This window comes from Amblyomma americanum, chromosome 5 (genome assembly GCF_052857255.1).
Source record: "Amblyomma americanum isolate KBUSLIRL-KWMA chromosome 5, ASM5285725v1, whole genome shotgun sequence".
Taxonomy (NCBI): domain Eukaryota; kingdom Metazoa; phylum Arthropoda; class Arachnida; order Ixodida; family Ixodidae; genus Amblyomma; species Amblyomma americanum.
Genome location: NC_135501.1, coordinates 187,135,706 through 187,148,584, shown reverse-complemented (window position 1 = coordinate 187,148,584; position 12,879 = coordinate 187,135,706). Strand labels below are relative to the sequence as shown.

Sequence of the window (12,879 nt, the reverse complement as noted above, 5' to 3'; positions counted from 1 at the left end):
TTCAGGTGTCCAACGATATATGAGACAGATACTGCGCCATTTCCTTTCCCCCCAAAACCAATTATTATTATTATTATTAAACATAAGACCCTTTCAAATTTCATTAGACACCCCCACCTCCTCCGCAGTTGCATATCGTACAGCGAGACACGTGCTGCATTCTCGCGGTATAGTTTCGTTTTCGCGCCTTTGGTTTGTGGAGGCATTTTCGCTCATCGCGTGGCTGTCAGTGCGGCGAGATCGATGCTCTGTGGTTCATGTCCCGTCGAGAACGGTCCGAATTGGGGCTGCATTCCGCAGCCGGCGCTCTGCCTTCAGGCGTTACGAGGAAGCTTGTGAAAAGGAATGGTCCCGCACGCGTTGTAACTTGTAACACAAAGTTGCCGCTCTTTGGTTTCCGAGGCGTCTGGTTGAGTTTTGCGCTGTCGTTCCAATAGCCTGCCTTTCATGACACATCCGCCAGTGAGGAAATATCTCGCCACCTCACAATGCTTTAAGATTCAGTACAGTACGTAACAACAGCGAAGCATTCCGTGAGCTTTGCTTTGTAAATTTTTTTCCCCTGAATTAACTCAATAATGTTTAGTTTTATGACTGTATATGTTGCGAAAAACGTTTATTGTTTTGTTAAAGCTTTCTCTATTTTTTGTGTTTATTTGTACTCGAAAGTATTCGATTCGCGACCAAAAATTTGATACTTGCGCACCCCGAGGCTTTCGCACTGAAGAAACAAACGTGAGGCACGGGCAGAGGCGCTCGCTCCTTCAATCTGCATGCCTCCTCTCTCGGTCTGCGCAGCCATCGTTTTTCTTGGAAGCGGAATTAGAAGCGGGCTTTGTCTTCGACCCGCCGTGGTGGCTCAGTGGTTAGGGCGCTCAGCTACTGATCCGGAGTTCCCGGGTTCGAACCCGACCGCGGCGGCTTCGTTTTTATGGAGGCAAAACGCTAAGGCGCCCGTGTGCTGTGCGATGTCAGTGCACGTTAAAGATCCTCAGGTGGTCGAAATTCTTCCGGAGCCCTCCACTACGGCACCTCTCTCTTCCTTTCTTCTTTCACTCCCTCCTTTACCTTTCCCTTACGGCGCGGTTCAGGTGTCCAACGATATATGAGACAGATACTGCGCCATTTCCTTTCCCCAAAAACTAATTATTATTATTACTATTATTACTTTGTCCTCGCCTGGTTTCACAGCCGGGAACGTAAGCAGCGCGCGTTGGCCACAACTGTCTGAAATACTGAGCGATGCAGGGTGGCGGCGAGAGGCATGCTTTGGTGGCGCGTGAGCCCAGAAGTTGGTTGGCTCGTGGCAGAGTATGCAGCTTGACCTGTGGACTGCGCCACCCGCTGGCTGACGGCGCTTATTTAAAATTTCCACACGCCGGATTTCCATTTATCTGAGTCTCGTCGCGAACGCCTTACGAGTTAGGCGGTGATAAACACAGCGCTTCTTAGTTTACTTTGCGACAACAAAACGTTCACGGACACCACTATACTTAGAGCTTTGCGAGTTTGTTTTAACGAATGTTTACTGCTTTCGCGCTCTTAGGTTGCTCCAAATTGATGATATTGCTGCTATTACTGCTATTAAATGGTTATATTCCTGCTCCATAGCTGCTCCGAAACGCATGTTTTTTTTGCTCCAAGAACTGCTCCAAAAACCATTTTTGGCCGTCCTATGGCCCCGCCGCGGTGGCTCAGTGGTTAGGGCGCTCGACTACGGATCCGGAGTTCCCGGGTTCGAACCCGACCGCGGCGGCTGCGTTTTTATGGAGGCAAAACGCTAAGGCGCCCGTGTGCTGTGCGATGTCAGTGCACGTTAAAGATCCCCAGGTGGTCGAAATTATTCCGGAGCCTTCCACTACGGCACCTCTTCTTCCTCTCTTCTTTCACTCCCTCCTTTATCCCTTCCCTTACGGCGCGGTTCAGGTGTCCAACGATATATGAGTCTGTGAAATCTTCGTGTTTTTTTCTTTTACTCCCTATAGGCTGACTATGCTAATAGCTGCTGTCCGAAATTCCTCTTCGCATATGCGCTGCTCTGGCTAGCAAGCGAGAGGCTACCGGTTCGGTGTCCAGGCCACGCGATACGTCCTGGCGCGTACGCCAGAACACAATGTAGGGACGTCGTTGTCGCTGCGGTCGCGATGCGCGCGCTGCCGGATGCCCTTTCGCCAGCGCTACATATGACGCGTCTTCGCTGGTAGTGGTGTAGGCTTGAAATACGACCTTCGTTGTCGCCTCGATCCTGCCTAGTATTTCACACCTAGCCCTTTCCGTAGAACGCGCATTGCCGCTTGCTTCCCGACACGCGGACTCGGGTCCGTGCAACCGAGCTCCTTGGGTTCAACACCGGCACCGTCTAAAATGAACGCAATCTTCACGCGCTAACTGCCAGAACGCATTAGTAGCCCGGAAATACGAGGCCTTGTCATACAGGAGAGAAAAAAACCATTTAGGACACGCCCTGATTCTGTACTGGGGGCTTCCATGCAGCCTCATTTATCCAGAGAGGAGCCGCTTAACTCCTAGGAATCCTTGGGAGATTCCAAAAATAGTGGAATAGTAATAGTTTGCGGAAAATAGTGATACGTGAACTAACTAAAAGCATTTTTTTTTAATCAAGGACGAGGATTTGGAGAGACATTTCAGGTTGTTTCAGCTGGCAAGTTTTGAAGCACTTGTCTTCAGAGACATTCCTATATTGACTGACCGTCAGTAGTCCCGCCACACTCTGGAAGAATCTCAACATCTTAACCAGCTTATCTTAGCTACACCAATCTTATCTACATCTTAACCAACCAGGAGCGCCGAGGTAGCAGTGGACAAAGGGGGCAGTGCCGTGTTCTCGAAACGCGCTGTTGTTGCGTCTGGATAAACTTACGCCAGCTTCACGGCATCGCGCGAGAGCATCGTGGCGAAGTTGTCTTCGCGGCCGCGCTTGACCGGCGCGAAGCGTGTTCTCGGTGCAAGTCACCCTTCTACCCTTGACAACGCGCACAATTGAAGACCTGCTGATTGTCTCGTCTCGTGCAGGCAGACAGACAGGTGAACCACCGAATTTCTGTGATTCACATCCAGAGCATCGTATGCTTGTACTATTGCTTAAAGGAAACGGCGTCGCCGCCACGGCGGAATCTTCGCCGCATTGTGGAAGCGCATTTTCGCAATCGTCGTGATTCAGACAACTCTGCAGACACTTCACGCCTTCTTTTTCCTTGCCAGGAAGTTATTCGGAGCAACCTCTGCATCCTCCGCATCCTCCGCACTCTCTCAGATTATATCATCCGCCGTTTTATAGCTTTATAAATAAAAAAAGCAGAAGCGTTTTATCTTGAAATAGAGGTGGGGAGAGTAGTGGGAGAGTTCCGGCCCCACGTGTGCCGGGAGTGCACGGGTCTCGTTCCAGCAAAAGCTTTCTTTTTGGCCGTCGCGTGCTGTCCCGTCGGAAACGGGTAGGGACAGCTCAGGCTGGCAGCAGCGAGCAGTGTGACGAGGGGAAGGGCACCCTAAAATTAGCAAGAGAAGGGGGCACCATGCAGAAACAGCATCAGCAACAGTCGCCAGCATCCGCTAGCAGACGGGCTCGCCCAGTTCACTCCTGCCGCGTCCGGCTTTGAGACCGTGCGCTCCCGGGACTTCGGTCCCGCCGAGAGAGGAGAGGGAGTCTGTGCGAGGCAGGCAGACGCAACCGCGGGCTAACGGTTGCGCGTTGTTCCTCTTTTTTTTTCCCTCTCTCCGAAAAACCTTGGCCGAAGGCGACCAGGCCAGCATAAAAACTAGCCCGTGTGTATATACCCCGCGAGCGCGGCAGCTTTCTCCACAATTCTTTAGCGCCGAAGAAGCCAGAAGACGCGTCATCCAACGCGCCGCGTATTCTTCTCTGCCGTCTGCATGTGCTCTTCGGCGCCGACCGGATCGTCGTCTGCTAGTGTTATCGTCTGCGCTGAGGCGACCGGCTCTCGCAGAAAATACCCGACGTGACTGTGTGTGTAGTGGGTATACATCTGCGGTGAACCTATTCGGCTACTCCCTCCGTCTTCTATAAACGTGGACCTACCGCTACAGTTCTACACCGTCTGATGACTTCTTCGCGTGTCCTTTTTCTGCCACCGTGTTCCTGGACTACTTCGACGGCCGTGGACCGACGATGGCACGCCCCCCTCCGACTCCCCCCGGCTTGTGACACTTCGTCCTCCTCATCGGTTTCATCTACGAACAGTTCGTATCGCGTTGTGTACTGAGGCACTAAAACCCCCCGCGTAAACCTCCCGCCCCCACTCCCCCTTTAGCTGTTAGCCGCCGCGACAGGACGTTTCCGAGACCTCTGATTTTTCCGGCTACACGAGGCTCTCGAATCGCTGCTCCGTCGTCTGCGCGTGTGCGTTTGTTTCGTGCGGCATTGCCTTTTCCGTCTGCGAAGCTCGTCGTCTGTTTCACTGAATAACGGTAGAGGCCGGTTTAGCAGACAAGACCCCTGACTGGTCTTTTCAGAAGTGACACTCCTCCTTCACAGTTCTTTAGAGCGATCTGCGTTGCCTGTGTGCTCATATCGGTGACGGATTTCGTCGACCTTGTTTCATCATCCGTCTGCAACGTATCTCGTCTGCAAAAACAGTCGTCTGCGAAGCTGGCCGTCTGCGCGCTGCGTCGTCTGCTACACTAAAATAGTATTAGAGACCTGTGGCCAGTTTAGCAGAAGAGACCCCCTGACAACTATATATCTCACAATTGATTCACTTCTCCTCCAAAGCTATACACAGTCGTAGAGTGACAACTGTACAGTGCGATCTCCTCGTGTTGGTGACGGATATAACCTCGACCCCTCCTTGACCACCTCCGATCGACAGCGAAGTGTGTGTCTGTGCGCGCGCGTGTGTTTCTGAAGCGCGGCGTCCTTGATCTCGCGAAAGCCTTCTTCTCCTCACTCTCTTCCGGTGTGACACCGACGTCTGCAGAGCCTGCTGTCTCAGGTGACCGGCGAGCCCCTGGGCAAGCAAGTGGACGAGGCCGGCAGGAAAGCGGAGCCAGTGCTGTCCTACCTGGACTGGGCCTCCCAACCGGCAGCCACCTCGCTCAGGAACGAGCTCCAGGCACTTCGCGACCGCCACGCTCAGTGAGTACTTGTGCGCATGCGTATTACCTCTCTCTCTCTCTCTCTCCCCTCGCTTCCCCTCTTATTTTTACAGCGATAGCTGTTGCTGTCGCCCTCAAAGCTTTGCCGTGGTACGGCCTCACACTTGATAATAATAATAATAATTGGTATTGGGGGGAAAAGAAATGGCGCAGTATCTGTCTCATATATCTTTGGACACTTGAACCGCGCCGTAAGGGAAGGGATAAAGGAAGGAGTGAAAGAAGAAAGGAAGAAGAGGTGCCGTAGTGGAGGGCTCCGGAATAATTTCGACCACCTGGGGATCTTTAACGTGCACTGAAATCGCACAGCACACGGGCGCCTTAGCGTTTTGCCTCCATAAAAACGCAGCCGCCGCGGTCGGGTTCGAATCCGGGAACTCCGGATCAGTAGTCGAGCGCCCTAACCACTGAGCCACCGCGGCGGGTTCACACTTGATCCGTAGCATGTAGCTTGTGGCATGAGCGTTCGCAGACAGCTACGCGCCTGTGTAGGTGTTATTGGTAGTTATAAGGAAAGAAAATGGGCGGTAGCAGTCGCGGCCTTGGTGGAGTTGAAGGAAGGGGTTAATTAAGCGATGAACGGAGGATTTTTTTTTTATTTGACAACGTTTACGCAAGCTACCGCTGAATTTCCCGATTTACGAAACGAACTTTAAAAGCTGGATCCGCCGCGGTGGCTCAGTGGTTAGCGGTGGCTCATTGGTTAGGGCGCTCGGCTACTGAGCCGAAGTTCCCGGGTTCGAACCCGACCGCGGCGGCCGCGTTTCGACTGAGGCGAAATGCAAAAAGACGCCCGTGTGCTGTGCGATGTCAGTGCACGTTAAAGATCCCCAGGTGGTCAAAATTATTCCGGAGCCCTCCACTACGGCACCTCTTTCTTCCTTTCTCCTTCCACTCCTTCCTTTATCCCTTGCCGCCGAGGTGTGAGACAGCTCCTGCACAATAACAAGGCGTTACCCAACGGGAACCATTCGGCCTGCAGTCAAGAAATGAGTTGTCGCATTGGCTGTGTACGCGTCATTCGGTTGCTCAGCAGAAGTGGTCGGTTTCGGACCATTCCGCAGGAGTCATTATTAATGGAGTAGGAATATATGTGAGAACGCCCGTGTGCTGGGACTTGCCGTGTGCGGTCCACCCGTAAGAACACTGTATAGCTGTCGTTGAAATCAATCTGGAGGTCTCTATACTGCAGCTTTCTCACGTCCCATATATAACGTTGTTTTGCCACATATATAATCTCATCAACCCATTGGACTAACGTCGGCTGGTGGAAGCACGGCTGAAATAAGTTTTTAATTCAAAGGTTGCCCTTAAAAAAATTCTTTAGGCAGTCTATAGACTGTCCCTAGACTTCTGTCTATAAAGTCTACAGACTGTATAGGGACAAACCCTAGAGGGCAGTCTATAGGCAGTACAAATCCTATAGACAGTCTATAGACAATTTACAGCTTTATGGCCATATACTTTTATTAGACTTCTGTCTATGACAGCCAATAGACTATGAATGGACAAAGAGAAATATCTATAGGAAGGCAATGGAGTCTATATAGGAAGTCTATAGACCATTTTTACAAGGGTGGGACGAAACCAACCGGGTGCAAAAAACTGCGTGTTCCGGCACACCGGCGCACCCAATGGTTTCGACGCCGTGATATGGGTATAGACGGTATACGGGCACGTCTTCAGGACGTAGTATGATATATCGCGCGCACTTCATCACACGATTCTCGGAGACAACGAAGAGACGGAAGCACGTTATTCCGGGATGCCTCATCTCCGGAATACCGAAACTCAGTCACCTCCGAGGCGTCAGACTCGACGTGGTGAGCGTGTGCGTGTTTGAGCGACTGGAGACCTGTTTTCTGTGAGTATCGCATGCATAATTGATGACTCGGAACGCGTGGCTATCTTCGGGAATGCGAGGCTTGCGGTACCCGCTTGAACGAACCGAGCGGTCGATGCTTTCCCGGAATAACGAAATACCCGCGCATCAAGCGCGTCCCTTGAATACTTATCGTTACGCATCCCTAGCTGCGGCAATGCGCGACAGACTAATAATAATAATTGGTTTTTTTGGGGAAAGGAAATGGCGCAGTATCTGTCTCATATATCATTGGACACCTGAACCGCGCCATAAGGGAAGGGAAAAGGAGGGAGTGAAAGAAGAAAGGAAGAAAGAGGTGCCGTAGTGGAGGGCTCCGGGATAATTTCGACCACCTGGGGATATTTAACGCGCACTACGATGTCGGTGCACGTTGAAGGTCCCCAGGTGGTCGAAATTATTCAATTTCTCCATCGAAATGCGGCCGGTTTCGAACTCTGGCAATCAGACTGAGTAGCCGAGCGCCTTAACCAGTGAGCCACCGCAGCAGGTTCTCCAGCAAAGGCAGATCAAATTCGGAGGCCATCGCGATCCTGCTACGAACCTCGTCAAGTATGCTTTCCCATACCAAATTTATCAACAATATCAATTGTACTCGACACTAAGGATGCGAATGTTCGCACTGTCCGTGATGCGTATATCACTGCGGACACGCGCTTTAGTACGGCCTATTATAAGACACTTGCTCATGAGCACACGGGCGCCTTAGCGTTTTTCCTCCTTAAAAAAAAACGTTCAGGCGCCCGTGTGCTGTGCGATGTCAGTGCACGTTAAAGATCCCCAGGTGGTCGAAATTATTCCGGAGCCCTCCACTATACGGCACCTCTTTCTTCCTTTCTTCTTTCACTCCCTCCTTTATCCCTTCCCTTACGGCGCGGTTCAGGTGTCCAACGATATATGAGACAGATACTGCGCCATTTCCTTTCCCCAAAAAACCAATTATTATTATTATTAACGTTGAGTCGAACATAGTGAGACAACGTTGCTTCGTACTGCACGCAGTTCACGCACGGGGGTGATATATCTCGTTGTACCGAGACATCTGCGGCTGCCTAGTTTGTTAAAGCGGGTACAGCTGGCCTCGTGTGTTATAAATGTTGCCGCAAAGACGCCGCATAAGGCAGCAGCTTTGGGCGAACTCTTTCACTGTATTGCGGAAGACTCTCATGAAATACATTCAAAGAAGAAAAAAGGTGCTATTCTCCTGAACGGAAGCGGCGGCTAGCACAGTGCGTAATTATACGTTTGTCATTAGTTTTCCAGCTTCAAGTCGTACTGCATTTTTAAACGCTGGGGGGAAAACATTTCTTCTTCCTCCTTTGTAACCCTTCTTATCTGCGCCTTATCTCTCGATCGTCTAAACCTTGTGAGCAGAACTGACCTGCATGTCTGCCCCACATGCCTTATTCCATAAAACTCCGTACTCCGTTATATATGTTAGTGGGCTTTCCTTTCGTGTGATACAGAAAGGTGTAAAACTGGTGTAAGCTCTCCTCTATCGCACCCCCTTTTATAAAATGGAGTGCTCTAGAGGAGAGCTTACACTCGTTTTACTCCCACATAGGCGTATTGGGTGTAGCTTGCGTCCCTCCCACTGAAATAACCGTTAATTTTGTGACGAAATAGGTCTGTACGACATATATTATGCGACAAAGAAATCTTGTCACCCCCAAGAAGTACCGTATAAAAGTGTTTACGAACAGAAGAAATAAAGCAGATCAGCGGCAATACGAACCATTTTTTTTTTCATTGCGCAAAAATGATTTGCGAGACTGGATCATTCGACGCGGCTGTGTTCGAAGCTGCCCGCGTTCTTTTAACGATGTGCTTTTTTTCTATAGACAAAATGCACACATTTCCTTACTTGCTGCGCGCAGTATACATATATAAGTGAGGAAGATCAATATTCCAGCGCAAACCTAGTCGCTCCCTTCAATTTTCGACATTCTAATTATAGATTTCTGTTGATTTTTTTTTATTTTTTAGTTATAGCTCAGAACCTGTAGGTTCTATACATATATAACAGCATTCTTTTACGTATAGAGTTTCTGCAGTATTAAGCCTTTTAGGAAACCGATTCAAATTCAGTGTTTTTTTTTCTATTGTTTTTCTTGCACGGTTGGCCGACACACGCGTCGCTATTTATAGGGCGGCCTCCTTTTTCCGTGGTGCAATTTCAGCTTTGCGGTCAAGGTCGGCATGCAGTGGACATAGCGAGGGAATTATTTCTGCGGCGAAATTTCATCACCTTCTGAGCTACGTTGCATAGTCTAGCGAGACTAAACTGCACAGCAACCGGCGACTCCGCTTATAATCACTCCCTTCTTTGTCATTTTTTTACGACGATCTCATTTAAAGGAACAGAAAAAGGAACAAAATGTCTTCAGTCTAACCCCGCATCTATTTTTAAACCGCCGGATCCTCACCTAGTTTGACAGAAAGGTAGATGTAAAGGGGGAAGGGGGGGGGGGGGGTCGCCTCAGGCGTGACAGCCTGTTAGGTTTAAAAAAAAGAAAAATGTATCCGAGCTGTTTAAATGTGTTTCAATTCTCTAACCATCGAGCCATTGAGTTTAAATCTGCGCTTATAGTGTGCGCTATAGTGTACGCGTGAATGTGTGCGAAGGAAGCGGCCTACTTCATTTATCGCAATTGCCTCTTTAATAGCGAGAGAAGAGGGGGAGGGGGAGAAACTAGGAACACCCAGAAGACCGCCTTGACCGCGTGCGTGGAATACTTAATAGAGACCCGTGCGCGCCAGCCCGCGCTTGTGTCGAGTTCCCGTTAATTGCGTGATCGCGTCTGTTCCTCCTCTCCCCCCCCCCTCCCCCCCAAGAGTATGTGCACGGTCCAGGGGGTTGCGCCATCGTGTGAGCGGAAGTTTCGTGACATGCGCTTGCAAAATTAATGACAGCAGGAAAAAAATAAATGAGAAAGCAAAATGTATCCTGACAGGGGGGTATATGTTGAGATTGTTGGGAAGGTTATCACGAGACGATGTCGAAAGACTTCCCCGTTCTGTTTGTTTCTTTTCTTTCGTCTTTCTTTCTCTCTTGTCTGTTTCGTGAAAGGGAAAGCATTCGCGGGCATTTTACCGCCGCACTTTCCCCGTTAGCAAAGCGGCCCTGGTACGCGGAAAAAAAAAAAAACTACGGAGAAACGCCGAGGGCAACTTGTGCATAAATGTATGATGATGGCTTCTGGCTGAATGGCACTTACCCGCGGTGGGGGATTTGCCAGGGTACATTGTTGATACAAACGCACACATGGGTAAGGAGTGGAGTAATTGGATAATTTTGTGAAGAAGACGCAAATTTGGATGAAAAAGGTGAAAAAAAAAAGGATATGAAGAAGCCGTGACTTCACATTTTAGCATAAGAATCGACCTGATGCAATTGTATACCCGTGAATAAAATCGCACACAGGTTTCAAGGCATATCCCTTGGCGCATAAATGTATTCCCAATGAATGCCCCTGCGATTGGTGGTCTTCATCTTTGCCTACTACTGCTTCGTCTTCCTTCAATGAGGCCCACCTGTATACTGCAATACAGCATATGGATATACAGTCGTGCCTCGCTGATATGGACATTTTGGTTCCCGAAAAAAAAAATATGCCCTTAAAGCGAGCCGTCCTTAAAAACGGTTCGTAGCACACATGCACAAAAAAAGAATTAATCACAAAGTATTTTTTAATAATAATAATAATTGGTTTTTGGGGAAAGGAAATGACTCAGTATCTGTCTCATATATCGTTGCACACCTGAACCGCGCCGTAAGGGAAGGGATACAGGAGAGAGTGAAAGAAGAAAGGAAGAAGGAGGTGCCGTAGTGGAGGGCTCCGGAATAATTTCGGCCACCTGGGGATGTCAGTGCACGTTAAAGATCCCCAGGTGGTCGAAATTATTCCGGAGCCCTCCACTACGGGACCTCATTCTTCCTTTCTTCTTTCACTCCCTCCTTTATCCCTTCTATTACGGCGCGGTTCGGGTGTCCGCCGAAATATGAGACATACTGCGCCATTTCCTTTCCCCAAAAGCCAATTATTATTATTATTAAAAAACAGTTTGTGATTAAAATTTGTTTATTCGCATACGGATATGCAATGAAGTGGAGATTTAACACAATCCTGGGAGCTCCAAGTGTATTATTATCGTGGTCGCCTTGCGATGCATGATGACGTCTCATGCACTGGTCACGTGTCTGCAGCAGAAGCTGCAGAGGGAGCTTCGTTCAGAGCTATGTATGCAGCGCGGAAAATGTAAGAGCACATTACCACTGCAAACCGTCTCCCCCTGTTCCCATCGCTGTCCATATTAACGCGACAAGAATGCATGAGCTCCATTGGGCTAGCTCTGCGCCCCCCCCCCCCCTACTTGAAAAATTATTCATATTTAGTTGTCCTCATAACGGGGCACGATTGTACGGAAGGTGTTTCACCTAGGACTACACAATTTTTAAAAAATAGGCTTTTTTGAGTTAGAAGAGCGATTTTTCAGCGTAGCATCGTCAGTGGCGTAGTACAGGTGCCCGCAAAAGTTTTCGGAACACGAAAATTGCCACAAAGCCTGATTACTGCGCAACGTAAGCATGCAGCCACGAACTTAAGGATGTGTAAAATTGTAGTTCGTAGCACGACCCGCACAATGCACCCCCCCCAGTGCCTGGTTGCGCTTTTAGCCAACGAGGAAATTGACGTTTTTCGTGATTTCGGCGTTCCGAAAACTTTTGTGGGCACCTGTATACACCGGAAAACAGCTAAGGCGTGCTATAAATAGCAGGCTGGTTAACTAATAATGAATAGTTAAGTTTCTAACTCTTACCTTTAGGCTCGTTAATTGTTGAGTGGCGTGTAGCCTACGGTAGGCAATGTTCATATCATCAGTTTTTAGAATTTCGAAAACGCCGTTACCGTCGGCGCTGTGGCCCAACGCCGAAGGCATCTCACACACACACACACACACGCGCGCGCGCACACACACGCACACACACACACACACACACACGCGCGCGCACGCACGCACACACAAACACACACACGCACGCACGCGCAGGGAGCCAACAGTCACCGAAACCAAGGTGCATAGGGGAATGTTTAATTTTTTTAATGTGTAGTGCTAATCAGTGGGATAATATTAGTTAGATTAATAAGTCGCTTAAAGAAAATTACCTATAAAGCAGCAGAAAAAACAACCATGCCGCCGGTGGGATCCGAACCCACGACCTCCGAATATCGCGTCCGGTGCTCTTACCAACTGAGCTACGGCGACGGCTGTCCAATCTGCTGCTCTCGTGGTTATTTATGTTCATTGGGTGCAAGCGAACCTTGAGAGTGTTATATATATATATATATATATATATATATATATATATATATATATATATATATATATATATATATATATATATATATATATATATATATATAGATAGTGCCCATAAATCAAAGCTTAATTGAAGTGTTTTTATCCCACTAATCCGCACTATAAATTAAAGAAAAAACATTCCCCTATGCACCTTGGTTTCGGTGACTGTTGGCTTCCTTCATGTATTTGTCAAACGAGCCCCTCATTTCACTTATATATATATGCACTTTCGAGAAGTACCTCTCCAGTGCACCAACTCGTCAAAATAGTCTATAATATGCGCGTCTATCGACGCTTTGCGAGTTGCTTCGTTGTTCTGGTTCGTACGTTGCGGTTGCTGCAGCCAGCTGTGTGTAAAATCTTCGTGTGGGCGCTGTCTGTGCCACACACACACACGCACGCACGCAGCGTTTGCGCGCCGTGACGCCAGGCGCGCGGAATGTGTCGATCCTGCGTCGGGGCATCGTTGGCGTAGACACTCGCTGCCGCTGCTCGGCGAG

The 12,879-nt window shown here is 49.1% G+C and overlaps 1 protein-coding gene across 1 annotated transcript in view; it reads left to right on the top strand.

Annotated features, from left to right (window-relative positions):
- LOC144134475 (uncharacterized) overlaps positions 1-12,879 on the top strand; it is a 377,143-nt gene that overhangs the window by 228,374 nt on the left and 135,890 nt on the right. Inside the window, exon 113 of the mRNA XM_077667385.1 lies at positions 4,956-5,113. Coding sequence (XP_077523511.1) covers positions 4,956-5,113 — 158 coding nt within the window. The remainder of the gene's footprint in view (positions 1-4,955; positions 5,114-12,879) is intronic.